Source organism: Drosophila busckii, chromosome 2R (assembly GCF_011750605.1).
Source record: "Drosophila busckii strain San Diego stock center, stock number 13000-0081.31 chromosome 2R, ASM1175060v1, whole genome shotgun sequence".
Taxonomy (NCBI): domain Eukaryota; kingdom Metazoa; phylum Arthropoda; class Insecta; order Diptera; family Drosophilidae; genus Drosophila; species Drosophila busckii.
The window spans coordinates 11,780,431-11,806,502 of NC_046605.1; the positions used below are offsets into that span (position 1 = coordinate 11,780,431).

Below are 26,072 nucleotides of genomic sequence, written 5' to 3' on the forward strand. Positions count from 1 at the left end.
AATCGATGTATCGGAGCTTATTCACATCACTAGTTGCGAACGGAGAATAAATAATAATAAGGTGTGCGCAATAATATTGCAGCGCAGAGCTAAAGTTTATTAAGATAAAATTACGGCATACTTGGTGCATGCTAAGCTTGTGCAAGCCAGTGAATTGTGAAAAACTGTGATTGGTTACTATCAATATCAATGCGCTGATAGTTGATGATGTTGTGAAAGCAATAACAAAAAGCGGAAGCGTTTTCATGTTCGTTTTTGTGATTGGTAATCTGGCAGTCGTGTGCTAAAAATAGTCGTTAACCACCCACGCCAGAAAGATAAACGCAACAAAATTCGGCAAAAAAGCTTACTGGCCACAGTGTTGACTTAAACGGCAATGCAGATAAATAAACACAGCAACAACAACCAGAATAACAACCACAGTGATGATGAGAAATTTTTGTAAGTTTATTTCCTGTTATGTGCCCTAGTATGTGTGTGTGCGTGTGTGTGCCTTGCTAAATTTAGCAATGCATATGATAGGCTGAAAATAAGAATTGGAACACCCTGCCGTATGCTTTGCCGGCTGCAAAACTAACGGGACAGAGCACACAGGCAGACAGAAACATATAGGCATGGGTACAAATACTTTTGTCACCTTGCCAAGAAAAGTGCTTTAAACTGTTGCGCCAAGAATTCGCAGCAAAGATTCAAGCGTATAAAGTGCTTTACTAGCAAGTTAAGGCCATGCACAAATACATACACACTAAGCTGGCAAAGTCATAATGCCTAAAATCAATAAATGACCAATATAAGCAATGATGTAAAGTGCAAGTGTGATTTGTTTATTACTTATTGTCAAATTTTTAGCGACTCGCTAGCAATGTTTTTATATCAAGGTGTATTGTCAATGTCATGGAAGACTATTAATTAACATTCATTTGCTAACTACAACTAGAACAACAACACAGCTGCAGAGCTTACAGTTAATGGCGCAGTTTAAGCTTTAGTTGTTGTTGTTGCTCGTTTGTTTGCTTGCTCAACTCTCTCACGCTCAGCGCGTTGTTTTTGTGCTCAGCGCTGCGCGTTCGTTGCTCTTCAGAATTATCAAGTATACGACGCGTAGTCTTATTATTTACACATGTGCATAGCTCTGACTGTGGAATGCTACAGTAAAACTAAAAAGGGGGACTCCAACAGAAACACAGAGAGAGGTAGAGAGAGAGATTGACGGCTTTGGGCGCAAATGCTACGTGACTTTAAAGTTTTCTTACTGATCAAGCTGCTTTAGTTTGTATGCAGTGTGTGTGTGTGTGTGCTTGTATAAATTGTAAGTTGTTTTTGTTCTCGTTTTGCACTTCATTTAGTTTTTATTGATTTTTGTTGCGCTGCAACGGACTGCTACTGCTGCTGTTAATGCTCTCTTTGTGATTATTTTGTTTGCTCTACATTGAGGTCAATTCATATTTGGACTCAAGCTATGTAACGCCAGTTATTTATATCAAAAATGTGGGCAAAACTGCTTAGAGCAGTTAGCAATTAAATAAATCTTAAGGCATTTGATTTGGTTTCATACGGCCAAAGAGTATTTAAGCTTCGGCTTGACTGTAGCTTCCGCTTGTTTTTGTTTTGAGCGGCATTCTGTGCGCTGTAAACTTGAAAGGCTTTTGTTTTCTACCCAAGCTTTTACTTTGCTGCTGCAGTTGCTATTACTTTTGTTGTTGCTGTTGCCTGTGTCGTTTCTTTCTTTCATTTGCTTGCTTACTACTGCTGTTGCCTCTTAGCCAAGCAAGCAAGCAACTCTTAAACCGGTCACTTTCTTTACCTTTCCAGTAGCTTTCAGTTGTTGTTGTTGTTTGCTTTTGACTCAACTCAATCTCAACTCATCTCACATTTCATGTAGCGCTCGTCTGCACTTTGTTTGGCCTCATAAAATATGCAAATGTAATGCTGCAATTGTTCCTAAGCTACAATGCTAATTAAATGTAAGACACAGACACAGTCACAAAAAGCAACGAAAACCTAATCCAATGCAGTGCCAGTCAATCAGTTGGCCTCGTTTAATTACAGCAACTATAGCAAAAGCAATTTTTGGAAATTCGCAAGCGCAGTTCTAATCAAATTTTAGCTTTATATGCTGTGTTTTTGTAGTTATATAATTTTATGGCATATTGCCACAAAGTTTTCGCTTTGTGCGCTTGCCAAAGTGTCTGGAACCAACAAAAAAAAAAAAAAAACAAAAAATGCAAATTGTTGTTGTTATATGATTCACTTGACATTACTTATCTTAACTAAGGTTGGCAGTTAACATTTATTGTGCTGATACACTGCCGAGCAGTTGGGGTAGCGTAAGCTATGGATTAAACTAGATTACAATATTAATATACATCATGGCAGTTCTATATATTTTCTGTAAAGAATTTTCAAACCTTTTTGAAAGCTATACATGAGTGCAAAATATACAATCTTTTGTATTGGCTCAATAAAAAATTTAATTGATAGCATAGAGATTAGATGGTATATGATATATATATGATATACTTTAACAAGCATTTTAAATATATAAATTAACAATTGTGTTTTGAAAAGTTTTTCATATATTTTTCTATCTATATTTGGGTATTGTTAATGTATAAAGCCACTTGAACAATTAAGCACATCCTTTATTGATTTAGCCCACACAGCATTGTTCTTGTTGTTCGTTGTGCTCGTTGCCAATTGAAGACGCTTGACAGGTCGGTGGTGGGGGTTGAGGTTTGCTAGGGCTGATAAGTATTAACTAACAATTATTATCAATAGGCAAAGCGTAGCAAACATGTTTGCATTGTTTACTTTATCGAGCAGCGTGCACATTGTTGTTGCAAAAAGAAATATACACTTGCCTACACATACTACATGCACACACATATATAAATATATATAGTGACTATATACTTGCTGATAGGCACTGTCGTGTGCGTCATGCAGCAAACTGCGGCTGATTCATACTAAGGGAAAGAGTGAGAATGACTTTTTGCCTTATTTTTGTTGCTTTTGGGATAAGCAACTTGGCCTTAAAATCAATAGCACCACAGCACAGAATCAGAATCAGACTCAGACTCAGCCTTGTAAACAAAAATTGATTTTATGTGTCTCTCTGCTATTGTGTTTTTCTACAGGATTGTATGAGATTGTTGGCAGCTGCAATTGCAACATGTCCGACTTTTTGTCCCGCGATATATTGCCAGAACTATGGAACGAAATACTGCGAAGGCACTGGAGCTACCTCGAAACGGAGGAGAGCATATTAAAGCTCGAAGAGCGCAAGAAATTAGAAGGTAAGTTGCCAAAGTCTGTATTAATTTTAGAAACTTTAATTAAAGTTCTTCTCTCCAGGCTGCCTCAAGGAGTTTCTTTGCGTTGTGCCGCATGATCGTAAATTCTTCTTGCCAGAGACGGGGCATGTTCTACGCAAAACTGTCTGCGAGCTGACAAACTTTAATGCACAGCAAGCTATTGTGGGCTTCGAGGCCATTAGCCAATATGCCAACAATTTGTTTACCAAACCCTGGCGCAAGGAATTTCGTGTGTTGAAGGTTTGCGTATATATTGGAATTCTTTTATATATAACTTAAATGTATAACACAATTGTAGACTTATTCCGGGTCATATCAGCATGAAGTCGAATCGAATTTACTGGACGCCGATAAACTATTTATAGCCATGGGCTATCGTCGCATAGCGGAGGACACATTTGTGCTCGAAGGACCCATTTGTCCGGATCAGGTTACAAATGTCTCACGCGACGCCATGGCTGCCTATGTGGAGTGCCAAATAATGAAGCACATCTATGCAGGATTGCATACCGCAGGCTTTAGTTGCAGCTGGCAGGATATATTCCATTATCGTGAGCTGTATGCGGGCGGCACCACACAGTCTATCAAAGGCCTGGCCCATCGTCTGCACGAGAGTCAGCTGCGCAAGGAGCAGCAGCAGCGGCAACAGCATACAGAGAATACCTACAGCAATGTGTCCAGCAGTCGAGAGCAGGACAAGTCTGGCTGTGCACTGCATGGACAACTGTTGCATGGCGTCAACAATTGTGCGCTGCGTGCAACCAATGGACATGTGCCAGCGCCGCCTACGAATCTCAATTGCTTATACCAACAGCAGCAGCAGCAGCAGCAGGTTGCTCCCAATCTAATGACGCACTCGCGCAGTCTGGAGCATTATCAGGAACCGTTGGGTTCGCTGCCGCAGCGCCATTCATTTGATCAGCAGCCCAAGCATTGTCAGCAGCATCCGCATGCACAGCTATATGAGACTCCCTATGATTGCTTGGATGGTCTGAGTCTGGGCGGCGGCAGTAGCGCCTCCTATGCAGCTGTGGCAGGTGCCTACAATGCGCCTGGCAATCGCTATCCGTTGCCCTACAACATCTCCAGTCAGCTGAATGCGCAATATGCCACACCACTTGATGGCTACCCCAATCCAGAGCACAATATGTACGCCAGCATAGGCAAATCCACAGTGCCGCATAGCTGCGGCTATGGACGCGCGCTGCCTGCTGCGCTGCAGCATAGACAAAGCACATATCCGCCGGATCAGCAGCATTTGATAGACTTTGATGAGCGTGCGCAGCTAATGCAGCACGACTTTAATGATCCACGCTACTATGAGCGGCGTGGACAGCGCGCACCTGCAGCCAAGCTCAGCGGCATCTACGCACAACCTATGGTGGATACAGGCTATGCGCCAGGCTATGAAATGCCCAGCAATTTGCCTGCAACGCTACCACAGCCGCCGCCACAGGATATGTATGTCTATGCGCGTCCCGTGCCCAAAAGCAGTCGTCAACGCACAGCTCCAGAAGCAGCCCGACCAGAGCTGTTGGTAAGTATATAGTCCATAGCTAGTATAACCAGTAGCTAATCAACTTGATTTTTCACACTTAACAGGATTCCTTGGACAATAATCGACACAAACCCACGCACAAAGAATTGACTGCAGATGGACGACGTGACATCTGTGATGCCATTAGCTACGAATCGCCCAGCCTTGATGATTTTCCTGCTTTAAGCAGCGCCTCACCACCCACACCGATCAATGCCAAAGTGCAGGATGGCGTTGGCAGCTTCGAGAGCTGGAACTATGTGTTCAAAAATCTTGAACGCTCTGGCTACAGCAAAGATCTGGGCGATCGTGAGGATTTGCTGGTGCAGAGCTTAGATCTGGAGTCGCTCAACTTAGCCAATGGCGGCGGCGCCACAGCGGAACGGCATACACAATCCGCCAATGTGGATAAAGCGCGCACACTGGAGAAGAAGCGTGAAACGCGTGAACCGCGTGAATCGCGTGACTCACGCGTTGTGCAAGCGCCAGCGCCCAAACCTGTGCCAAATGCCAGCAGCAGCGTTGGTGTGAAGAAAGTAAAGTCTGCCTTAAAGAGCGCCAGCGTGGATAGTCGAGCAACTGGGTCGCGAGGCAGTCGTGGCGCCATTGCCAAGCAGCCACCGCCAGTGTCAACGCAGCTGATTGTAACCAGTCCGAATGAGTGGAGCTGTCGCTTCTGCACGTTTCTCAATCCGGATACAAAGCGCATCTGTGAGATGTGTTGTCGCAGCAAGGACTTCAATCCGGAGGCAGCGGCAAATGTGTCGCATGCCTCCTCCACCTGCGTCTAGCACGACCAGCAGCAGCAGCTTAATATGTAAACTTTTTTAAACTAACTGTACTCTTTTCGACACACACACACACACACACGCAAGTGATATAAACACAGTATATAAGACATGCAAGAATAATATATACATATATTATATATTTATATATTTTTTATACAAGAAATTGTCATTGTAACTGCAAATGTAAAAGAAAACGAAGAAACGGAAGAGTAAGAGTAATCGCAAGTGTAAAGCTCTCTCTAGTCTGCTAGTCCCTACTGCTCCCACCCTCTTCGCCCCCTACTCACACAGGCATTTGTACATATGACATATGCTTATATATACAAATTAATTAGTTATATCTACGTTAAATTAATAGTAATAAAATTAATTGTTTAAGTTTCAGTTAGACTCGTACACATGCTTTAATTAGATTGTAGTCTCGTTTTATCGCTTTTGTTGTAAGCGTTGTGCCTAAAACTGGTATAAGTCGTATGTTTATATAGAGTTTAGAAATTTGTATATTTGATTGTATGTCTGATAGTTTGCTTGAGTATGCGTGTGAGTCTGTGTATATGCATGTATGCGTAATTTAGACAACCTGTACATTTTTGTGGTTATATACAAGAAGAAAAAGAGAGGGAAGCAACGTATATTTATTATATATATTGTATACTAAACAAATTTTCAAATTCACTTTCATACATACAAGATAACTTATAAACGTTTAAACATATGCAAACAAATTATCGAGCTAAATAAAAACTTAAGCACACACACACACACACAATAGTTGAAGGTAGTACTGAAATTTTAAAACAAAACTCATATATATATATATATATATACATACATATATTTTGACTAGCATCCTTCTTAATATACATAAATATATATATATACATACCTACAATAAGAGTGAGAGACAGAGCATATTGCTAAAAACTATAAATATTTATAAAGCATACATACATATATACTAAATGCCTGAAGCACACTACAACTTTAGTTTCATTACGCCCACCCCCATGCGCCACGCCCAACGCTCTAAAAAACAGTTATACAAGAAATCTACATACATATAAAGAATATATTTAATTTGTTTGTTAATTGTTACAATATTTAAGCATGTTGAATAAAAAAGAACTCTAACATATATTTATTTTTTTTTTTAACTTATAATTGTAATCACACTCTCTTTTAATTTTTATTATTGCCTGTAGTACAATGTTTGAAAAACTTTCAATCAGCGCTTAAACTATTTGTTGACTTTTATTGTACTATGTCTAGTTCAAATTGATCCTAGTTGAATTTAGTAAGTAAACCTTTGCAATACAATCAACAGTTATAAAAAGAAAAACCAAAACTATTCGATTTTCAACTTTGCTAAAAAAAAAAAAAAACAAATAAATGATAAAAAGAAAAAATGTTTAAACCATTTATATACAAATTATATATTGCATACTAAACTAAAGCAAATTTATAGACAAAACCAAAACTCTTACTAAAAATCCCCAAAAACGAAAAAGAAACTTTGAATTCTCAATAAATAAAAAAAATAAAACTGACAAAACAAGTATACAAAACAAATGTCTGTTTTTTTGAATCAAGCAAATTCTCATTTTGATTATTTTTTACAATGCTGCACTTGCCACATGCAGCAAGCATCAAATAATTATTGCCACACTGTGCCCGTTGCGAGGTAGTCAAGAATTCCAACGAAAGAGTGTTAACGTAACAAATAGTTAATTTCAATAATTTATTTTCAAAGTCAAGCCAACTGGACAACTTTGTGGGATATTCGCTTCTTGAGGTTTTGATAGCACAATTGCTGATTTACTGTTCTAGTTTTATTCTCGAATGTAAATTTGTTTAAATTGACAGCACCAACAGCAGTAGGTTTATAATTTTTTATTTCATTTTTTCTATAAATTACTACCGCTTTGATACTTGTAAAAATTCTTAGTAAAGTTTATAATCAGCATGCTGTTAGTTTATCTGCTGCTGCTGTGGCTGTTGCACTTGCCACTTGTGGTAAGATCATACAACTATTGCAACCACAAAAAAAAATTATGCGATCTTGAGCATTTTGACCACTTTATCTGCAAAGATAAAGATTTGGTAAGTTTTGTGCACAAAGTTGCAGCGATAGACTCACTCAGCCAACATTTTTCATAGACACCCTTTAATAAGGATACACGCCTGTTGGCTGTGCTGCCGGACACACAGATCCTGCGTGATATGATTGTACGCTTCCACAATGTGCATCGCGATAGATTGGCTAGTGGTAGTGTTATGACGAGCATGAACAAATCCTTTCCAGCAGCGGCACGCATGCGTGAACTAATTTGGGACAATGAGCTGGGCTATATGGCGCGACTGCATGCCTCCACCGTATCCTTTAAGCACTCAGAATGTCGAGCGACTACGCGTTTTCCATTAGCTGGCGAATGCTTGGGTTTGGTCTTTCCAAGCTCAGAGCCGCGCTCCATTGAGGAGTTGATCAACTTGACGCTGCAGAAAATGTTTGATGAATTTGAAATGGTTGACGAGCCAGAAGAGTTAGCCAAGAGCTATCATGCAGATCGGGATCAAGACGTGGGTCACTTTACGGTCATGATCAATGATCGTGTATCACGCGTGGGCTGCGGCATTGCTGTTGGCAATAATTGCATAGGTCTAAACAACACTATGGGGTAGGTCCTAAATGCCTAATACTCTTTGCTTTAAATAATGCTCTTGCTTGCAGGCATTGTCATTTCTTAACTTGCCATTATGATTTTACCAATGTACATCAATCATACGTATATCAGACAGGAGACATTGGCAGCCGTTGCGGCGATTGGAACGCCAAAGTGAGCAGTCGCTATACAAGTCTTTGCACAAATACGGGCAAAATATATACACAGGTATGAGTACTACTATAACAACTTACTATATACTTGATTTCCATTTTATTTACAGGATCCTGCGGAGTCGGAAACAAAAATACAAAGTGACATATATTAGGGGTTTTAATAGTATATTGTACATTTAATAAGTTGTTCATGTATATATATGTATTATGCATGTATTATGCTTAATAATTCATGTTCCATCAGACAAATTATACAATTCCTTGCTTTAGCCATAAATTGTTTAACTCTTATATCTTTAATTGATAAGCAAAAATATGCACTAATATCAACTAACCACTAACAGACTTAGTCGATTTGGTTTTATTCATATTACAAACATTGATTTGTTTTAGTTTATAATTGATTATATATAATCAGCGCGAGTGTTTTTTCTTTTTTCTTATTTTTTGGATGAGTGTGATGTGCATGAAACCCGCTTAGACAGTGTGGGTAAGGTTACTAAATGCTTTTCTCTTTAGTTGCCAAAGCTAGTGAGAGCGGTTCATACGAAACCAAATAATAATTTAATATGCTATATAAGGAATTTTACGAGTATACAAAATATCAGACTAATTACTTCTGCTTCGATTTGCTTCAAAATATCATAAAAGTTAACTTTGGTTTTGTTTATCGCCTACACTTTAAACATCCTTGTCAGATATTCGTTTTCAGCACAAAAATGCCGTTCATTTGTGCCACTGTGCACACTGTCCACAACTTGCTTAAATATGTATGCTTGTGTATTTTGCAATATCGTTGATTATAACGACTATAACTAGTAGTTGTAACTAGGCCACTGAATGGAATGCCTAACGCTTTCGTAGGATTATTTTAGTTTTTAGAAAAATACATATAAATACCAGGGAAATTTAATTTGACTAGTTTTAATTGGTTTTTTGTTTTTCGACAAGCTCAGAATACTTCAGAGGGGGGCATTACTAGTGAGAAATTCGGCTGAAAGCGCTACAATTCTAAATATGGAACACATATAAGGATATTCTCTAGTGTTTGCTTCTGCTGTTCTCTTTTTTCAGCTGCCAAAGGTGGGTTCAGAAATAATTTATTCGCGTTCGATTGTAATTTAGCAAGGCAAAACTCGCTTCAAAAATGCTTAGTTAAATTTACAAATATTGTTAGTTTTTGTTTTTAGCACAACAAATTTTGTTTGTGTGTGCATTTGTTTTTGCTACACTGTGCGAACATTATAGCTAATTGATTTTGGTGCAAATAACATTTGTAACATGCCCCGCTTTGTTGATGTTGCTTTGGTTAAACATTTTGTTAAGTGCTTAATTATGTTACTTTTTGTTTGGCTTAACACTTGTTCAGCAATCCTTTTCCTAAAAATTCCAAATTACAAATTTCTATCTGTTGCTTTACAATATCTGGCAGCCAGTGGTATGCATGGCCTCGTTTATAAACATGGGCGTGCCAGCTCCCAGGCCACCATCCGTTTTCTGATGTTCGTTCTGCAAATAAAATAAACCGAATTGATTGCTTACTTATGTGCTGCAAGGTAAGCGCGTTTTTCATCACTTACATCATCATAGTCGCAGTCAAAGTAATGACTTTGACAATCCATGCAGCGACAGCTCTCAGACATTTTGCATGTAATGCCCCATTGTTTGGCCAAATCCTTGTAAATCTCTTTGGAGGTCTTGTTGCTCATCATTTCCGGCGTTAGCAGACAGTCCTGCTCCTGCTGCTGCTGCTGCTGCTGCTGTTGTTGTTGCTGCTGCTGCAATTGGCGGCGTCCGCGACGCGTGCGTGAGGTTACCGAACCAGAGCCACAATTGGTTTCATTGCAGGCTCCGCCATGGTTATGATTTGATCCACCAGCTAAATGCATTTGTACTTAAGTAAAAATTATCATTGTTTAAACTTTAGGCATAACTTACGCTCAGTGTTGTAGCTGCGGTTCAGCAGCGGATCGTAAAAGTTATGTCGTGCCGCATTGCTGGTGCTGGGCTCATCTGCATCCTCTTCCAGCTGCTCTGCGTTCTCGTTGGCACATTGTGTGCACTGCTCATCCAGACAGGTCTGCTGCTCATCGCTTTGATGGCTATGTTGCTGTGCGGCCATTTCCGATTCCAATAGAAACTCGTTCACGCTAAGCGTCTGCTCTTCGTTGTCCAGCTCCAGTTCCAGCTCCAGCGCGGTAGCGTCCTCAATGTTGTGGCCGTGCACCTGCTGTTGCTCTCCCTCGTTGTTGTTGTTATTATTGCTATTGTTGTTGTCGTTGAGACTGCCACAGTGACTGTTGTTGTAGTTCTGCTGGCAATCAGGATCGTTGCAAATATCGTTGCTATCGTTATCGCTGCTGCGCTGGCTTCTGCTGCTCTCATTCAACGTAGCCGAGCTGCGTCTGCTGTTCTGATTGGGCGTGGCACTGTTATCCGCCGACAGCTGACGCTGATGCTGCGACAAACGCGTATTCTGCAATATTAAATGCAAAGCAAAAGAAAAAAGCAATAAAAACGAACTCTAATCAATTCTGTGTCTTGGTCTTGGTCTTGGTAGCGCCCACATACCTCCTCTAGCACATACTCGTATGTGGGTGGCGGCGTCGTTGGCACGTTGTTAGCATCCGTGGGCGTTTCGTTAATGCACGGCGTGCGACTCGGATTGACGTAGCCTGCAAGTTGGTTGAATCGCATTAAGAAAAAACCACGTAAAGCATGCAAATTACTGCAAGTTTTGAATTGAATTTGTAGGCAGCTCAAAGTTAGTCTCTACCATAAGCCCTGAGTACACTGTAAATAATTTATGGCTCGAAAGTAGCTAAAGTTTTCGTTCTAACGTTGGCATTGAACATAAAATTGTGGCACATCAATTAGATGATATAACACTAAACAGTGAGGCTTTAATATCAAATTTAAGCAGTAAGCTAGTTGCAAATTAAATTAAGAATTGGCAAATTAAGCAATGCAGCATATGATGACTGCAAAAGCCTTGAAACAGAATGTTAATTGAACAGAATATAGGAACTATCAAGTCGGTTAACAATAGAATATGAAATTAGCTACAGCAGCGACTGAAAATTGCCAAAAGTGCACAATTTCTAAGAGTTTAATAACTGAGTATATGGAACAATGGAATTAGAAATGAATAATGCCCAAAAGCGAATACTTAACGTGTAGGCAGAGCTTATTGTTCATGGGATTATGGTATGTATAAGCTATGGCAAGGAAAGGCATTGTGCCCGTCGACAACACACACACAATACATACACATACACACACACACACACACAAACACACAGAGAATGTGCAAAGGAGCTGAAGAACAATTGGCAGAAAAATCATAAATAATTGCTGGAAATAATATGCAATCGACAAGTGAATGCAGTCAGTCATGCAGCTAAAAGTGCAAATTAAAATAAAAGTAAAAAAAAGAATGTAAAACAATCGCGCGCCAATCAGCCGTCAGATAAGCTGTCAGTTGATATGGAGATTTTTTAATGCGCTTTTAATGCGTATACGTAACATTCTTACCCATACGCAAACTGTTGGTATTCTGATTCGAATTTTGATTGGGTGGCAGCAGCAGTTTGCGTTCACTCATTGAGCCCAAACTGTTGCACTCCACTGAGTCAATAGTCGAGCTGCTGGCGCCTACAGATTGCTGTTGTTGTTGCTGCTGCTGCTGTTGTTGTTGTTGTTGTTGCTGATGTTCTTCCAGTAGTGCCTCGTTTACTGTGGGATCTGGATCGTGCTCTTGGGAATTGTTGGTGCTGCGCGAGCCGCCCATGCGAAATTTAAGCTTAAAAGGCGCCATCTATAGTACGTTTTTTTTCTATTTACTTTTGCTGAACTTTTTTTTATGCTGCTAGCATGAGGCGTCGTTGTTTGGGATGGGCTATTTAATTAATGCGAGTTCAACAACATTGAAGAAATAGGAGATCAAGAGAGAGTGAGAGCAAGGGAGAGAGAGAGAAAGAATAGTGTGTAATAGTAGTAGTTACAAATACAAATTACTTTCCAACTATTCAAAACCAATTTATACTAATTACTTCAATAATGTCAAATAATAAAATTTGTGGGTTTTTCAATTTCTTATTAGCTAGCTTAAGTTGGCCTTAAGTTGCATGCAACAATTGTAAATGTTTAAGAATATATACAATAATATAAACTTACCTGTAACTTTGGCAGCTGTAAATGAATAAGAAAATTATATTAAATTAGTTTTATAATATAAATGATTAATGCTTAATAACTAAGACACACACACACGTGTTTAGCTGCCTCATGTGCAACATTATAAGAGGCACGCGCCGCACACAGACAAGCAACATTACTCATACGCCGCGTGTAACATTTATGTTTATTAATTGCGCGCGCGTTTTTATGAGCTAAAATCAGCGCTAAGCGCACATGTCCTTGCAAAGACACACACACACACACACACACACACACACACTTAAGTACGTATGTGTGTCTATTTATTACCAACACTCTCAGCTTTTAGTGAAAGTTTTAGTTTTATTTTTGCAAACGCTAAAAATTTGGCACAGCCCACTTTGCCACATGCCACCTGCTACACGCGACCCAGCCTCATTGTCATGCAGATTAGACAAAAGCCACTTTACGCTTTATGCTAGGCTCTACTGGTGCTGGTGGGGCTGCAGCTTATTATTATGCTTATTGCCTGGTATAAGACCAAAGCATGAGCTGAGCCTTAAGTTAAGACTTTAAAGCTGTATTTACACATCATTGAGCAGACTCACGTGTTTATTTTATCTGCACACAATAAATTCTAATTGCTATTGTTGCTGACAAAACAGAAATGTTTACAGACACGTGAACAGCAAAGGCCTGAATATTTGACAAAATATTTGCCAATTGATTGACTGCAAATATACATGCATATATGTACATAGCATATGTACAGTTGTTTATATAATCAATGCTTAGGCTGAATAGCGTCCGGAAACGAAGCAGCTTCATTCATTTTTCTTTTTTCGCTTGCTGCCTTAAGCTGCTCATATCCTGGCACGTGTGCCTTGTACGTGACGGCCTTATGGCTTAAAACAGCCGCAACAGTTTGTGGTGCTGATCATGTATTTTAAATGAATTTCAAGTGATATGTAACTGTGACAACATTACTAACTAAAATATGCATCAAGTTGCAACTGGCAGCTTACGAGAAGATTTAACACATTTGCCAGACCTTGAGCTATCAGTTGTTGGCTTATTGGGAATGTCTAGTTATTAATAGTCTATAAACTGGGTCAACTTAACTATGCTGTGGCATATCCTTCACTACAGTTTTAGATCAGCTAAATAACTAATGTGACCTGGCAAAGAATAAGCATTACATTTATTTTCATGTCCTTTCAAGTCATTTCAGAGTGCTGCTCTCTGGCCTCCAACGTAAGTGCAGAATATAAAAAATACTCACCAATATTAAAAAGCAAATGCATTGGCAATTTAAACGTTAGTTGAGATATTAAACAAAATATATAAATATGCACTCAACTCATAAAAATGTCATAAAAAGTAAGACAAACTGTTGCATGCCATAAAATAAATACGAAGGCACTAAAATGCTAAAAAACAAGGACATCAATTTATGAGCTTATGATAATGTCTATATATGCAAGACCAATCAGCATTCCATTTGAAGGGCTTGGCCAGGAGCTGAGCAATTATAGTAACTAAAATATGTATTATTGTTTGTCTTTGTTTGCCTTTGTCTATCATTAAATAAATATACAAACAAGTGGCTGCAAGTTCACATTGAATGATGATAGACGTTTCGCTTATTGAATGGCGACCATGGCGTCATCAGTGCTAAAGAGCATACGGACAACAGGATAGTGGCACCCACTCACTCACACACACACACGAACACACAAAGACACAGACGCATACATTGAAATGAAATTAACACAACGCAGTAACCGCAATGCCAGCTTTATGTGTGGTTGTCAGACAGAAATGGAAAGACACCAACTGCGTCGTTGTGTGTCCTGAAAACTGATACCTAATTGAGTAAACGTAAACAGCAATTGGACTAGAGGACACTGGACATTGGTGATGTGGGGTAAGGAGGACGCGCCATCATCAATTAAGGGACTTTCGCATTACTCTAGGGACTGTTTCATAGTTGTTGTCTTTGCTTGTTGGTGGGGCACTAAAAGCGGCATGAAAAATCGAAAAGCACACACATGACACAACCTTGAAGCGCTTGCAATTGGCCTGCAAAACTTAAGGACTTACCTTGTCTGTGTCGCCTTGGCTGCAACTATTTGTCAAAATGTTGATCCCAAGCCTTAGGCCGAACTGGGGTCTGTGCTTCACAGCAACAACTTCTCAGCCAGAAATTGTTTTGACCTCAGTTATTTACACTTTACTTCACTTCACTTTCAACTCTTTAAATGCGCTGCTTTTTCACATTTTTCCAGCTTGACTCACTTGATATCTGCCATAGACTGTGCAAAGTTTTGCTTTGCGTTGAGCTTTTTATTATCCTGTGACTGCAAGTTTTCTGAGTACTAAGTGAGCTTATCGAAAGCACAACGCCTGCGCTCTTCAAGCTTCCGGCATTTTGGTCCAATGTTTTGTTTTGCTTTGCGCTTCACACGTTAAATCGTCTCCCTTCTTGCTTTGTGCACCCTATTCGCGTGCATTTTAATTTCAGAGCTTGCAGAGCTTTTTATAGCTTTGGGCAAAACAAGATTTAGTAGATTACTAGAAATAAGTAACATTCAATAGGCTGTATCTCAAGGAAAAACCAGACGCTCAATTTAGCTTGCTGATTAAAATTAACATTGACTTCTCTATTTTTGTAACGGCACACATTTAAAATACAGTTTAAGAATCGATCCTTGTATTCTGCTACGATATCGATACTGATATCGAAAGGAAGTAGGGCTTGAAATCGATCAGCTGTGATTTGTTGATGTTCACATTTCATTCGTATTCCTGATTTGCTTGGACTTAAATTTGAAAATATAGTAAAATGAGTTTAGAAATAAACCATTCCTTTGGAATAACTTGCGAGGTGTGCATTAAATAAAATTAGTTGATTAAGCAATTCAATTACATATGTGTTTATTAAAAAGGCTATACAAAAACAATGCGAGACCAGCGCAGCACAATGTGACGAACAAGCTGTCTGGGATCTTGGTGAGCTGCTCCAATTTGGTTTGGGTGCAAAGGAAAAGGTAAACAATTGATCTTAAGCGAATTGCTTACTCAATTATGTTCTTTTTAGCTTTTGCTGGGTAAATACTTCTGCCAATTGCCTCTAAGTGTGGGCAGTTTTCGTGTGTTAAGACAGTTGCAGCAGCTCAGGATACTTACAGCAACGGAATATATATGCAGCATCGAGGAAGCAGAGCAGCAGCAATTAATATTAATAGAGCTTCTGGGCACGGAATCGGAGCTTTTGTCTAATATATTCATTTCTGCGCTTTATGGTGAGTAAACTTGAGTAAAAACTATGACTATTAACTATATTTCATACAGATTCCCTAAATGCGAATAGGATGAATTTGTTGCTGGAGGAAGCGCTCAGGAATCTTTTTAGCGCCTTATCAACAGATCCCAAGATTAGCAATTTAAACTATGTGGAGCCTTTGCGCAAGGCCTTGCCTGGTAGGCTGATAAGCGCATAACATAATAAACACGTCTTAAGTCGAGTTACATATCTTACAGAGAATGTTTTAAAAACAATTTGCATACCAATGCATTTGAATATACTGTTGGAGCTGCATGAGTCTGAGGATATAAGTTTGGCATTTCAACAATTCAGTGCTTGGATTAATGAAGGCGTCGATGAGCTAACCTTTGTCAAATATATAAGCGATAAGGTAAAACTAACAGTCTCACTATGTTTCTATAATATAATTTACATATGTTTGCAGCTGCTGGACAAGCATGAACAAGAAGCGCTCAGTTATCTATTCAAGCTTTCTAGCTCCTTACGGTTTAAACAATGGAAATATTATTTTATACTCTTGCAATCTATTGCCAGCTGTGCCAGCGCAGAAACCAGCAGCTTTATTAGAAGTACTTCTACCACAAATTATGTTTATGTTCAAACTAAAAATTTCTGTATTTTTTAGAATATCTTAAGAATCGAGTACTACATGTGGCAAGCATGGGCTGTCAGCACTCCTTGTTGCATTTGTTGCTAACAGCCCGTGCAGCTACAGCAGTTACCATGAGCATAGAGAATAATCTAAACAACTATGCGCAGTGGTATAAACAGCACATTGGCGAAATGACTTACGTTCTAAGCAAAGAAGAGTTTCAAGTTATGCTTAACATACTAGAGGATTCCATACACTATGAATGTGAAACACAGTATATAGAGGTGAGCTACAGGCACTTCATTGTAGGCATCAATTAATAGTTCTATATCTTATAGATACATGCTGCAATTGCCATTTCGCCGGGCGGCAAGCTGGTGCAGGCATACAAAACCAAATGCAAAGCGCATTTGGCACGCTTGAAAACGGCTCAAAGGAAAAAGTAGAATAGTTAAAAAACCTAAATATATTTACAATCAATTCACCATTAAAAAATTTTAAATTTAATGCTTAAAGCTTTTGGGAACGTCCCTTTCCAGCCAGCGGTTTGTTGCGTTCATCCCAGAGCGTTACTCCATCACAGGCGCATATTCGCTTAAAATTTTGTAAAATTCCAGCTGAACGTGCTATAATGCCACATGCAATGCTGAAAAGTATGATAAGATTATAAAATATGACAAGCTATAGCTGCAAGGCCTCTTACCGGTCTCCTGAATTGCCATCGATAAGACTTTGCGCATTGCCGCCTTCGCCCATATCGTCGGCATTTGATGTTATAACTACAGAACGCCCTATTATATCCCAAATATCCAAGCCAGCATCTATAAAGCGAAATGTAGCTCGTCCAGTTTCATCAGCTCGTATGTTACCCAAATCTCCTGCATGCCGTTGACTTGCACCCGCCTGTGGACTGCCGTGTGGTGAATTCCGTGGGTTATAGTGGTCGCCTACGGATTCACAACCCTTGGACACATCCCCACTTTCGTGAATGTGAAAGCCATGAAGTCCTGGCTCCAGGCCATCTACAACTCCATCTACAACCACACCTGCCTGCTCCGCTGCAATCGTCGTAAAACGAACGGCGCCCTGCACAGGCGTGCGATCTACTACGCAGCCAGTATTATTTATAAGCGCCACAGCAGACTGACCGCCGAATCCGGATAACACAGCGCGTCGACCGGTGCTTTCTATTTTGTCCTGCACTTCAGACCAAGGCGCAACAGTCTCTATTGTCAATCGTCCAGCCGCAGAGTCGATATCAATGCGACCCATGCCCTCCAGAACATTCCGTAATTGCTGTACGCTTTGCTCATCGCCTTTTTTTAATTGTACTGCAAATTCAATCTGAAAGAAAGAATAATTAGCTGTTGCTATTTGATTAATATTTGTTTTTTTATTACCTTTGTAGCGCTCATTATGATTATAATTATTATTAAAAATGCACTTTGTAAACAAACTTCACACACATAGCTAAGGGCTTATCGAACTATCGATTGTTCTATATCGGTAGTAGCAAGTTAAGCCGCGCCTTTCTATATAAATTCAAAGCAAATTTTTAATTTTCAACAATTATGGTATTTATTTGTTCTTCACTTTGTTCACACAAACTTACAACTATAAATTTAAGGTATCCGTCAGCGTTATCACACAATCTCCCTGCTTAGAAAAAATAAACAATTTTGGGTGCAAAAGTAAATATGAAAACAAAAAAGATTTGTACATAAATGATTTCCAAAGAAACAATAAGCAGTTATATATATGTATGTAGCTTTCCAATTGCTTAGCGGTGCAACAACTTTAACACGAAACGCGTTCAACGCTTAACTGAATATCAACTTTTGGTACTAGCAACAATTTGCGAGTGTCATACTGTAACGGTATTTGTGTTTCCGCACAGGGCGCATACTTATGATGCTGCAATAGATTGACAAGGCCAATCAGCAACTGTTTCTCTGCAAATTGTTGAGCAATGCAGCCGCGAAGACCAGCGCCAAAGGGTAGAAAAGACATAGCAGATCTGTTGAGCTCAGCTGACGGGTTAAATCGGTCCGGATCGAAGCGTAAGGGGTCCGCATAGATGGATGGATCTCGATGAATGGCTGCAACTGGTATGACAATGTTATTGCCACGTGCTAACATAAACACTGACTTGGCCACCTCGAAATCCTTGGTGGTGCGACGTATAAGGAAAGCATACGGTGTGTGCAGACGCAAAGTCTCTGTAAAGTTTAATGTTGGTTAAGCCAAACTGTCAGTAGTATACAATAAATACCTTTTAGTGTTTGCTTTGCGTAGATTAAATCTTGTAAGCACTCCGCCGTTAGTTCTCCTTTGTGTTGCCCCAATACTTTATTTATTTCTGTCCTAAGACGTTCCTGCAGCTCCGGCTGCAAGGCCAGCTCGTATAAACAAAAACTCAATGTAGCATTCAATGGTGATAATCCCGCCAGTATAAAGCTAAAAGCTTGTGCTGCAATCTGTGTCTCGCGCAGCTCCGCCTGCGTATATAATTGTAGGAACGTCTGCAAGGGCTGTCGATCTCTTCGTCGCTGTTGATCCAACTGTGTCAAAGCGAGCTTATGGAAATAGTCCATGACCGAGGGCTCATAGCTTCTATGTTGAAACAAGCGTGCTAGCAATGGAAATTCCAGAGCCAAGTAGTTGCGCCACAGGCTAAAGTTTTGCCAGTAGCAATGCGTCAGTTGATTAAATTGTGGCTCCTCGCCTAGCAGGCCATAAGCCAAGGCAGCTATGACATCTGTATTATAACCATTCACTAATTTGCTGATGTTTAAACCTTGTAGCTTCTGCTCTCCCAAACGAAACTGAAGCTGACGTGAAAGCTGCAGCAATCTGGGCAGCAGCTTTTGTATATTGCTGTTCGTAAAGACTTGGCTGCTCTGAGCGTGCAGTGAGCGCCACTTGTGACCATCCAACTGCAGCAGATTGCCAGAGAGCGGCTCTAGATCAACGTTGTTATAAAGTCCACGGCTGGTGAAGTGACCCGCATGACTAACAAGTATTTGTTGCGCCAGCTTCAAGTCCAGCACTAGTATGTAGGGTTTGAGCAATGCATAGCACCCAACAAATGGCGCTCGTCCCTTGTAGCTCTCGTAGATGGTATGTAGCGCCTCGCTTATGTGTCGTTTGCCACTCACAACGCCTTTGATGTTGCCCCAAAGAAATTTAGGTTTCTCGTGCAAAATGCCACGACGCTTCCAATAGCCTAAGCTAAACTTAATGAGCGCATAGCAAACAGTTAAAGCGCTCAGCGCCGTGAAAAAAACGCGCTGCATCAGCTCCATGATGAGCTTTATGCGTTTTGTACACTTTTTTAAACAGCTGGTTGTCGCTTGTCTTTTTTTTTTTGGCGGCAGTGGCAGTTATTAGTTGAATTAACTCAGTGTCGCCAACTTATCAGCGCCATCGTTATGGACGCACTGCTTATCAATTAGATTTGCTGTTTGGCCATGGTTTGCCTTTGATAAAACGAGCCAATGGGCGTTAGAGAGAGGAAGAGCGCTAAAAGAGAAGAGAAACAAAATGTTAATCATTGATAAATTGTATTTATTTTTGTAGTATAAAGCAAAGATTATAAGCGCCTGCTGGAAACTCCTTCACATGCATCCAACGCACATAGCTCTGATCGAAAACTTGCTGTCTCTCACTAGGCACGCCCGTATAATGCGGATCCTGCATATAATTAATCAGTGAGTTAAATTGTGTTATTGAGTTCAAGTGAAGTTCAATTTACTCACCACAATCAACAAGTAGACACCAGTCGTGCCAAGTTTAATGCCCGCAATGCCCTTTGACGCAGTGTCACTCAGTCCGCCCATGGCTATAAAGCCAGCATATTCTTTAAAATAGCTGCTTATTTGCGCTATTACCTGTTCGTCGTTTAATTGCGGCACATTAACAATTTTACAAGGTAGCTCAAACATGGCATCGATGACATAGCACTCTTCCAAAGTGCCAATCCAATCGCGTGAGCCTATAAAACGTTTTGGTTTATCTCCTATATTGACTAGCATGCGCTGAATTTCTAAAATAGAGGGCACGTACGGCTGGTGTTCCGCCTCATTACCACTGCGCTTATTTATAATCCAAGAAATGGCCGTTTGTAGCGTTCTGTAGCCACATCCCCAACCTGCATCATTGGTGCCATCGCAGCCATAATGAAAATATTTAAATTGCCCGCGCGTATAAAAAGTTTCTCCCTGACCATCATCTGGTTGTGGCAATGCCAAGTGTATGTCATCAAACAACGCATATTCATAGGATTTGGCCACAATATCAGCGCAGTTTAATTTATTTGATTCGCACGCCTCACCAGTCGCAGTCATTTTAATTATTTACTATCGAAATATTATATTTTTAAGCACTTTGAGTACACTAATTACCTTTAGCTACTTTGCAACAACAATTAAAATTTTAGAAATCATTTGCTTTTGTATATGTTTGCACAACTAGTGATGACACCACTTTTACTCTTGCAGGTGTTTGAAATTATCGATTAACAGCCAGTGAACGCGAGCGATTTAAAATGATTCAACTAAAGTTAAATACACAACTACAATAGTTTAAAAAAATCTTATGCTCTAAGCATTTATTTAAATGTACAAATATGTGTCTAGCTATATTTGGGGAAAATTGTGGGTATAAATATATTTTAAAACAAAAAATACATCGCGACACAATTGCCTTGGAACGCTTGGCGTTCGTTTAGAAGAAATCCATTTCACCACAATTTACATCTAAAATATCATCGTCGTAGCTAATCAACTCCTTAAGACCACAAGCAGCTGCAGCTTTTGAAGTTGACGGCACATCAGCATTTTCAACTAGATTTATGTTTATTTCATGAGTTTTATACTCCGGGGTGCCCTGTTCATGCTCAGGTGACGGCGGAGGATTCGATACTGTTAAAGAATATATAAAAAATATATATAAACACCACAGCCACAGCTTTACTCACAGTTGCCCGGCTGATGCTGTACTATGGACTCGCCACCTTGCATATAGTGTTCCTTGCGAGAGCTTAATGTGGGCAATTCAGTGCTCTGTTCGTTGAGACATTTCTTTAACTCCTCCACTTTACGATCACGTATTAACGTTTCGATTTGTTTGCGAGATTTTGTCTCATTGTGACGATCTTCACTAAAAATTGACTTTTGTTGCTCTGGTGTTATATTATCATTGTGCTTTAGCAGAAACAAAAAAACACCGCCCGGTGTACGTCGACGTCTGCCATTCTGCAACAAAAGATTAATTCAAATTCAATATTTTATATTTGTGGGAATTGGACATACTTTAATCATCATTCCACCATCTGCTTCGATGCGCTGCGTCTCCTTATAAAGCTGCAATGGCACATCAACGCCGAGGACTTGAACCACCCGCACTGATAAAAATCATAGCACTTAGCATTAATAGAATATGAACAGCGATTGAGATTAAGCTCACCCAAAAGTTCATCCTTTTCCTCATAGAGTTTGCTGGCCATTTCTTTAGCCACATCGCAAGAATCGCGACCGCTTATGTCATTCAAGTCGACTATATGTCTAGGCTCGCTAGAGTTATCTGAGGAGCCGCTGGTGGAAGAGTTACAACGTCTTACACGCTGACCCAGACGATTCTTAATTGAGGTTTTATCTCGCTGTGCCCCACCTATGCTGCGACTGGATTGACGGCCTCGTTTTAGTGCAGGATGTGCTGAAGCCTCGTCCGATGAGTTGGATAGACGACGCTTGAGTGAATTCTCACCATTATTTCTATACTTTTGCGGAAAGTCATAGTTTTCCACATTGCGGTCATTACTTGGTCTAGTGACGTCGCAGCTGCGCATGTTCTCGCTTAGCGCCTCCTCCTGGAGCGCTGCTGTCCAAACGTTGTATTTCTTAAAGCGTGCTCGATGCGAGTCTGTGTCCGGCGGCACACGAACCATTACCGTGCGCTGAATATGTTTCTTACGCGACTTTTTAGGTTTTGCCGGTGCGGTCTCTGTTCTTAGTTTCTTAATGCAGCCCTCCTCCGAAGATTCACCCGAAGAGGAGTCCGTATTGGACTGTGACTCGTCATCCAAGGCACTCTGTATTTGATGGCAAGTTGCTAATGGATTTCCCAAAGTCTCCACTGCAGGTGCATTCATTACGGGCGCTGGTCGCTGCAGCGGCGTATATATTTCGTCCTCGCCGCTGGCTGACAGCTATTTACAGCGATTCATTATGAACGGGGAGTTAATTAAAAATTTAATTAACTTACCTCTCCATCTTCCAAATCGATGTCGTCGTTAGTCTGCAAATCCATCATCTTTAGAGCGACAAAAAACAACAAAAAATTTTAATGCAGCCAGTTCTAGCGTTGCCACCAGATCTAGAATTCGATACCATTTAATTAATATTGTATTGCCGCACAACTTGACAACTCTATTTATGCAACAACAAGAAGAAGAAAAATAAACGTGCATTTGCTCGTAATTTTAAACGTGCTGTTCAAAACGTAAAATTTACGTTTTATAATGGTACGTCCGAATAACCAGCTGCCGGAGAATCTTCCGCAGCTGCAAAATCTCATCAAGCGCGATCCGGAATCATATAGCGATGAGTTTCACACGCAGTACGCACATTTTGTCAGTTTACTTGAGATTTTTGCACTAAATCCCACTGAAGAAAACAAGTCGTTAGAGGAAATTGTTATGTTTATTGCTCAGGTGGCACAATGCTATCCTCATGTGTGCGAGCAATTCCCTAAGAAGCTGACTGATTTGCTTAGAAACAGTGCCACCGTATTGGATCCAGCGATACGTAATTGTTTTGTGAAGGCATTAATCCTGCTGCGCAATAAAAATCTTGTGCCGGCGCTGGATATACTGGAGCTATTTTTCCAGCTGCTTCGCTGCCAGGATAAAAACCTCCGTACCTTTCTACAAACGCACATTGTCACGGATATTAAGAACATGAACGCTAAGCACAAGGATATGAAACTGAATTCGGCAAGTGGGACACCTGTTGGTTGGAAAAATTATTCTTATTCGTAAATTTGTCTTTGCAGAGCTTGCAAAATTTTATGTATGGCATGTTGAAAGATGCTAACCCTAAGGCAGCAAAGATGTCAGCGGACATTATGATAGAGCTGTACAAGAAGAACATATGGAACGACTCTAAGACAGTTAATGTCATCGCCAGTGTTGGGTGCTTTTCATCCATAACCAAAGTAAGATTGTAAAGATCAAGCGTAGCGACTGTTTATAAACTTTATTTATAGGTGCTAGTGACATCTCTAAAATTCTTCCTTGGTCACGATGATGAAGATGAAGCTGGCTCTGACTCGGACAGCGAAAATGAGGTGGATCTGAAGGGCGCACTTATGGCGAATCGTGTTAACAAGAAAACCAGGAAGGGTCAAAAGCAACTGCAACAAATCAAAAAGCAAGCGGTCAAAGCCCAAAAGAAAAAAAAGAACGCGCCTGCGTTCAATTTCTCTGGTATACATCTGGTGCATAATCCACAAGGGATGGCCGAAGGTCTCTTTAAGCAACTACAATCCACTAATGAACGCTTTGAGGTAAAGCTCATGCATCTAGATGTCATATCTCGCTTGATTGGAATACATGATCTGTTTCTCTTTGGCTATTATCCCTACATCACGCGCTTTTTACAACCACATCAACGTCAAGTGACGCGCATTCTCCAGTTCGCGGCACAGGCTTCGCATGAGCTGGTGCCTGGTGATATAATAGAGCCCATACTAAAGACAATAGCGAATAATTTCATCACGGAGCGAAATTCCAGCGATGTCATGGCCATCGGATTAAATGCCACGCGTGAGATTTGCATGCGTTGTCCGTTGGCAATGGGTGAGGATTTGCTGCAAGATCTAGCAATGTACAAAACCTACAAGGAAAAGTCGGTAATGATGGCTGCCCGTTCCTTGATTACGCTCTATCGCGAGCAGTTGCCTGCGCTGCTGCATAAGAAGGATCGTGGGCGTCAGACAGAGGCGCAAGCGGAGCGAAAAGTGCGCGCTTATGGCGAACGTGATGTACATGATACAGTGATGGGTGCGGAAGCGCTGTTAAAGGACTCTAAAACCATAGACTTGGGCAGCGATGACGACGACACGGATTCCAATGATGGCGAATGGGTAAACGTAACCCACAGCGATGACGACGGTGCGGGGGCAGCAGAAAGTGGTGATGAGGAAGACAGTGAAGATGAGGATGACGACGATGAAGAGGAGGATGGGGATGAAGACGCAGCAAGTGTCAGCGAAGCGGAAGAGGCAGAGGATGATGAGAAAGCCAATGAAAAGAAGAAGGAAAAAGCTGACTTAAAAATGTTGAATCAAAAGGAAGCTGCACAAGAGCTAGCGCTCACACGCATTTTCACTGATGCGGATTTCAAGCGCATCAATGCGGCCAATCTGAAGAAGACCGTTACAAGTGCACGAAAGCGACCGCTGGAGCAGGAACGCTCTGAATTTGTGAAGCTCAACAGCATTGAGATGATTTATAAGAAGCGAAAGCACGATAAGGAATCGCGACTGGAAACCGTGCAAGCTGGGCGACAAGATCGCGAACGTTTTGGTTGGAAGGACGGACGTGTAAATGAAAACTGTTCTAAAACCAATCGGGAGAAGAGCAAGACGAAGAACTTTGGCATGATGCGACACAAGGCGCGGTCCAAGGTTAAGAAGAGTTTCCGAGACAAGCAGCTTGCAATGCGCAAGCATCTCTTGCAACAAAAGAAAATGAAGTAAATGTAGTGTGGCAATAAATTTATTTTATTTCTTGATATATTAAGACCAGTTGGATTACACTAAGTTGGATAATATATATTCGTTGGGTCCCAAATACTGTTTCTTAGACTATCTGCGACGCTTTTCAGATTTCTTGACACGCTTGGGTCCTTTGACAAAGCACCAGTCCACCTGTATGGTTTGACCCATGATGTCAGCGCCATTCAATGCCTCCTTGGCGGCCAGTGCCTGTTTGTGCGTCTCGTACTCCACTAGCGCATAACCCTTGGAGAAACCAGTACGCCGGTCGAGATTCAAGTGTATGTTTTTAATCTCTCCGTAGTCGCAGAACTTTTCCTGTATTTCATCCTCTTGTGCCTCTTCGTGTATTGAGGTCACAAACAATATCCAGCCCTCCACAGAGCGCTGCGGACCAGGCTCCAGCTCATCATCATCCTCATTGCGTACTCTCTCATAGCTGTGTATGGCCTCGCGTGTATTGCTATCACTGCCAAAGCCGCGACCTTTGCGATGCTTTGCCTTCTCCTTTAGGCGCACAATTCCCTCTGTGTGAATGTTTTTAGGCATAACAACAAAAAGTTAGCCGGCTTGGCATTACATTAAAACGAGATTGAGGTACTTACGGTCGCCATCCTCATCTACTTCAAACTCCTCTGCATTATCGATATCCAACACGTCGGCCATTTTTATATGTAAATTTGCACTATTTGATAATAGATTTATTAAATATATAGTTTAATTCAATATTTTGTGCAA

At 40.5% G+C, this 26,072-nt stretch overlaps 10 protein-coding genes across 13 annotated transcripts; 4 read left to right on the forward strand and 6 right to left on the reverse strand.

Annotated features, from left to right (window-relative positions):
• Nucleotides 1-49: 49 nt before the first annotated feature.
• On the forward strand, nt 50-6,424 carry LOC108596723 (protein tamozhennic). Of its 2 annotated transcripts, none has more exons than XM_017982765.2 (5): nt 50-441; nt 3,138-3,296; nt 3,355-3,554; nt 3,613-4,851; nt 4,917-6,424. In XM_017982765.2, exons 2-5 carry the CDS (start codon nt 3,173-3,175, stop codon nt 5,640-5,642), a joined length of 2,289 nt encoding a protein of 762 aa, XP_017838254.1. In that variant the 5' UTR covers nt 50-441; nt 3,138-3,172; the 3' UTR covers nt 5,643-6,424. The 2 variants fall into 2 exon arrangements, with proteins under 2 accessions (XP_017838254.1, XP_017838255.1); XM_017982766.1 differs by lacking the exon at nt 50-441 and adding an exon at nt 2,650-2,714.
• A 1,112-nt stretch (nt 6,425-7,536) lies between these two features.
• Nucleotides 7,537-8,828, forward strand: LOC108596726 (antigen 5 like allergen Cul n 1). Of its 2 annotated transcripts, none has more exons than XM_017982769.2 (4): nt 7,537-7,742; nt 7,815-8,317; nt 8,371-8,530; nt 8,586-8,828. In XM_017982769.2, the coding sequence occupies exons 1-4, from the start codon at nt 7,605-7,607 to the stop codon at nt 8,628-8,630; spliced, it is 846 nt and encodes a 281-aa protein (XP_017838258.1). In that variant the 5' UTR covers nt 7,537-7,604; the 3' UTR covers nt 8,631-8,828. The 2 variants fall into 2 exon arrangements, with proteins under 2 accessions (XP_017838258.1, XP_017838257.1); XM_017982768.2 differs by having other exon boundaries at nt 7,538-7,742; nt 7,800-8,317.
• A 136-nt stretch (nt 8,829-8,964) lies between these two features.
• On the reverse strand, nt 8,965-14,939 carry LOC108596725 (probable cyclin-dependent serine/threonine-protein kinase DDB_G0292550). Its single transcript, XM_017982767.1, has 7 exons — nt 14,740-14,939; nt 12,655-12,669; nt 12,013-12,376; nt 11,050-11,153; nt 10,417-10,954; nt 10,059-10,357; nt 8,965-9,987 (listed from the first exon to the last, which is right to left on the reverse strand). The coding sequence occupies exons 3-7, from the start codon at nt 12,293-12,295 to the stop codon at nt 9,895-9,897; spliced, it is 1,317 nt and encodes a 438-aa protein (XP_017838256.1). The 5' UTR covers nt 12,296-12,376; nt 12,655-12,669; nt 14,740-14,939; the 3' UTR covers nt 8,965-9,894.
• Nucleotides 14,940-15,481: 542 nt separating this feature from the next.
• LOC108594645 lies at nt 15,482-17,024 on the forward strand. The gene is made up of 8 exons (XM_017979786.1): nt 15,482-15,523; nt 15,585-15,686; nt 15,737-15,941; nt 15,991-16,119; nt 16,180-16,334; nt 16,389-16,533; nt 16,590-16,840; nt 16,895-17,024. Exons 1-8 carry the CDS (start codon nt 15,482-15,484, stop codon nt 17,000-17,002), a joined length of 1,137 nt encoding a protein of 378 aa, XP_017835275.1. The 3' UTR covers nt 17,003-17,024.
• LOC108595326 (copper chaperone for superoxide dismutase) lies at nt 17,025-18,032 on the reverse strand. Its single transcript, XM_017980546.2, has 3 exons — nt 17,957-18,032; nt 17,260-17,900; nt 17,025-17,202 (listed from the first exon to the last, which is right to left on the reverse strand). Exons 1-3 carry the CDS (start codon nt 17,969-17,971, stop codon nt 17,067-17,069), a joined length of 792 nt encoding a protein of 263 aa, XP_017836035.1. The 5' UTR covers nt 17,972-18,032; the 3' UTR covers nt 17,025-17,066.
• Nucleotides 18,033-18,108: 76 nt separating this feature from the next.
• On the reverse strand, nt 18,109-21,024 carry LOC108597212 (probable cytochrome P450 6u1). Of its 2 annotated transcripts, none has more exons than XM_017983651.2 (3): nt 20,960-21,024; nt 18,829-20,078; nt 18,109-18,775 (listed from the first exon to the last, which is right to left on the reverse strand). In XM_017983651.2, the coding sequence occupies exons 2-3, from the start codon at nt 19,859-19,861 to the stop codon at nt 18,354-18,356; spliced, it is 1,455 nt and encodes a 484-aa protein (XP_017839140.1). In that variant the 5' UTR covers nt 19,862-20,078; nt 20,960-21,024; the 3' UTR covers nt 18,109-18,353. The 2 variants fall into 2 exon arrangements, with proteins under 2 accessions (XP_017839140.1, XP_017839141.1); XM_017983652.2 differs by lacking the exon at nt 20,960-21,024 and adding an exon at nt 20,447-20,520.
• LOC108597213 (probable Ufm1-specific protease 1) lies at nt 20,086-20,655 on the reverse strand. The gene is made up of 3 exons (XM_017983653.1): nt 20,622-20,655; nt 20,315-20,550; nt 20,086-20,249 (listed from the first exon to the last, which is right to left on the reverse strand). The coding sequence occupies exons 1-3, from the start codon at nt 20,638-20,640 to the stop codon at nt 20,124-20,126; spliced, it is 381 nt and encodes a 126-aa protein (XP_017839142.1). The 5' UTR covers nt 20,641-20,655; the 3' UTR covers nt 20,086-20,123.
• A 146-nt stretch (nt 21,025-21,170) lies between the features above and the next one.
• Nucleotides 21,171-22,934, reverse strand: LOC108597211 (phosphorylated adapter RNA export protein). The gene is made up of 5 exons (XM_017983649.2): nt 22,821-22,934; nt 22,023-22,764; nt 21,869-21,960; nt 21,535-21,811; nt 21,171-21,478 (listed from the first exon to the last, which is right to left on the reverse strand). The coding sequence occupies exons 1-5, from the start codon at nt 22,866-22,868 to the stop codon at nt 21,282-21,284; spliced, it is 1,356 nt and encodes a 451-aa protein (XP_017839138.1). The 5' UTR covers nt 22,869-22,934; the 3' UTR covers nt 21,171-21,281.
• An 86-nt stretch (nt 22,935-23,020) lies between these two features.
• LOC108597689 (protein SDA1 homolog) lies at nt 23,021-25,329 on the forward strand. The gene is made up of 3 exons (XM_017984364.2): nt 23,021-23,550; nt 23,610-23,771; nt 23,823-25,329. Exons 1-3 carry the CDS (start codon nt 23,077-23,079, stop codon nt 25,314-25,316), a joined length of 2,130 nt encoding a protein of 709 aa, XP_017839853.1. The 5' UTR covers nt 23,021-23,076; the 3' UTR covers nt 25,317-25,329.
• On the reverse strand, nt 25,329-26,063 carry LOC108597690 (RNA-binding protein 8A). The gene is made up of 2 exons (XM_017984366.2): nt 25,940-26,063; nt 25,329-25,861 (listed from the first exon to the last, which is right to left on the reverse strand). The coding sequence occupies exons 1-2, from the start codon at nt 25,998-26,000 to the stop codon at nt 25,425-25,427; spliced, it is 498 nt and encodes a 165-aa protein (XP_017839855.1). The 5' UTR covers nt 26,001-26,063; the 3' UTR covers nt 25,329-25,424.
• Between the last annotated feature and the right edge of the window lie 9 nt (nt 26,064-26,072).

Coding starts and splice junctions, on each gene's coding strand:
- LOC108596723 (XM_017982765.2), top strand. CDS start 3,173: ATGTCCGACTTTTTGTCCCGCGATATATTGCCAGAACTATGGAACGAA. Junction 3,297..3,354: donor AGAGCGCAAGAAATTAGAAG/GTAAGTTGCCAA, acceptor TCTTCTCTCCAG/GCTGCCTCAAGGAGTTTCTT. Junction 4,852..4,916: donor CAGCCCGACCAGAGCTGTTG/GTAAGTATATAG, acceptor CACACTTAACAG/GATTCCTTGGACAATAATCG.
- LOC108596726 (XM_017982768.2), top strand. CDS start 7,605: ATGCTGTTAGTTTATCTGCTGCTGCTGTGGCTGTTGCACTTGCCACTT. Junction 8,318..8,370: donor GGTCTAAACAACACTATGGG/GTAGGTCCTAAA, acceptor TCTTGCTTGCAG/GCATTGTCATTTCTTAACTT. Junction 8,531..8,585: donor CGGGCAAAATATATACACAG/GTATGAGTACTA, acceptor TTTTATTTACAG/GATCCTGCGGAGTCGGAAAC.
- LOC108596725 (XM_017982767.1), bottom strand. CDS start 12,295: ATGGCGCCTTTTAAGCTTAAATTTCGCATGGGCGGCTCGCGCAGCACC. Junction 10,955..11,049: donor ACGAGTATGTGCTAGAGGAG/GTATGTGGGCGC, acceptor TTAATATTGCAG/AATACGCGTTTGTCGCAGCA. Junction 9,988..10,058: donor TTGACTGCGACTATGATGAT/GTAAGTGATGAA, acceptor TTTTATTTGCAG/AACGAACATCAGAAAACGGA.
- LOC108594645 (XM_017979786.1), top strand. CDS start 15,482: ATGAGTTTAGAAATAAACCATTCCTTTGGAATAACTTGCGAG. Junction 15,942..15,990: donor ATTCATTTCTGCGCTTTATG/GTGAGTAAACTT, acceptor TATTTCATACAG/ATTCCCTAAATGCGAATAGG. Junction 16,120..16,179: donor TTTGCGCAAGGCCTTGCCTG/GTAGGCTGATAA, acceptor CATATCTTACAG/AGAATGTTTTAAAAACAATT.
- LOC108595326 (XM_017980546.2), bottom strand. Junction 17,203..17,259: donor GATGGCAATTCAGGAGACCG/GTAAGAGGCCTT, acceptor CATACTTTTCAG/CATTGCATGTGGCATTATAG.
- LOC108597212 (XM_017983651.2), bottom strand. CDS start 19,861: ATGGAGCTGATGCAGCGCGTTTTTTTCACGGCGCTGAGCGCTTTAACT. Junction 18,776..18,828: donor CGCAAAGCAAACACTAAAAG/GTATTTATTGTA, acceptor TAAACTTTACAG/AGACTTTGCGTCTGCACACA.
- LOC108597213 (XM_017983653.1), bottom strand. Junction 20,250..20,314: donor GTGTCTACTTGTTGATTGTG/GTGAGTAAATTG, acceptor AATTATATGCAG/GATCCGCATTATACGGGCGT.
- LOC108597211 (XM_017983649.2), bottom strand. CDS start 22,868: ATGATGGATTTGCAGACTAACGACGACATCGATTTGGAAGATGGAGAG. Junction 22,765..22,820: donor TCGATTTGGAAGATGGAGAG/GTAAGTTAATTA, acceptor CGCTGTAAATAG/CTGTCAGCCAGCGGCGAGGA. Junction 21,961..22,022: donor GGAAAAGGATGAACTTTTGG/GTGAGCTTAATC, acceptor GATTTTTATCAG/TGCGGGTGGTTCAAGTCCTC.
- LOC108597689 (XM_017984364.2), top strand. CDS start 23,077: ATGGTACGTCCGAATAACCAGCTGCCGGAGAATCTTCCGCAGCTGCAA. Junction 23,551..23,609: donor AGGATATGAAACTGAATTCG/GCAAGTGGGACA, acceptor TTGTCTTTGCAG/AGCTTGCAAAATTTTATGTA. Junction 23,772..23,822: donor GCTTTTCATCCATAACCAAA/GTAAGATTGTAA, acceptor CTTTATTTATAG/GTGCTAGTGACATCTCTAAA.
- LOC108597690 (XM_017984366.2), bottom strand. CDS start 26,000: ATGGCCGACGTGTTGGATATCGATAATGCAGAGGAGTTTGAAGTAGAT. Junction 25,862..25,939: donor AGTAGATGAGGATGGCGACC/GTAAGTACCTCA, acceptor ACATTCACACAG/AGGGAATTGTGCGCCTAAAG.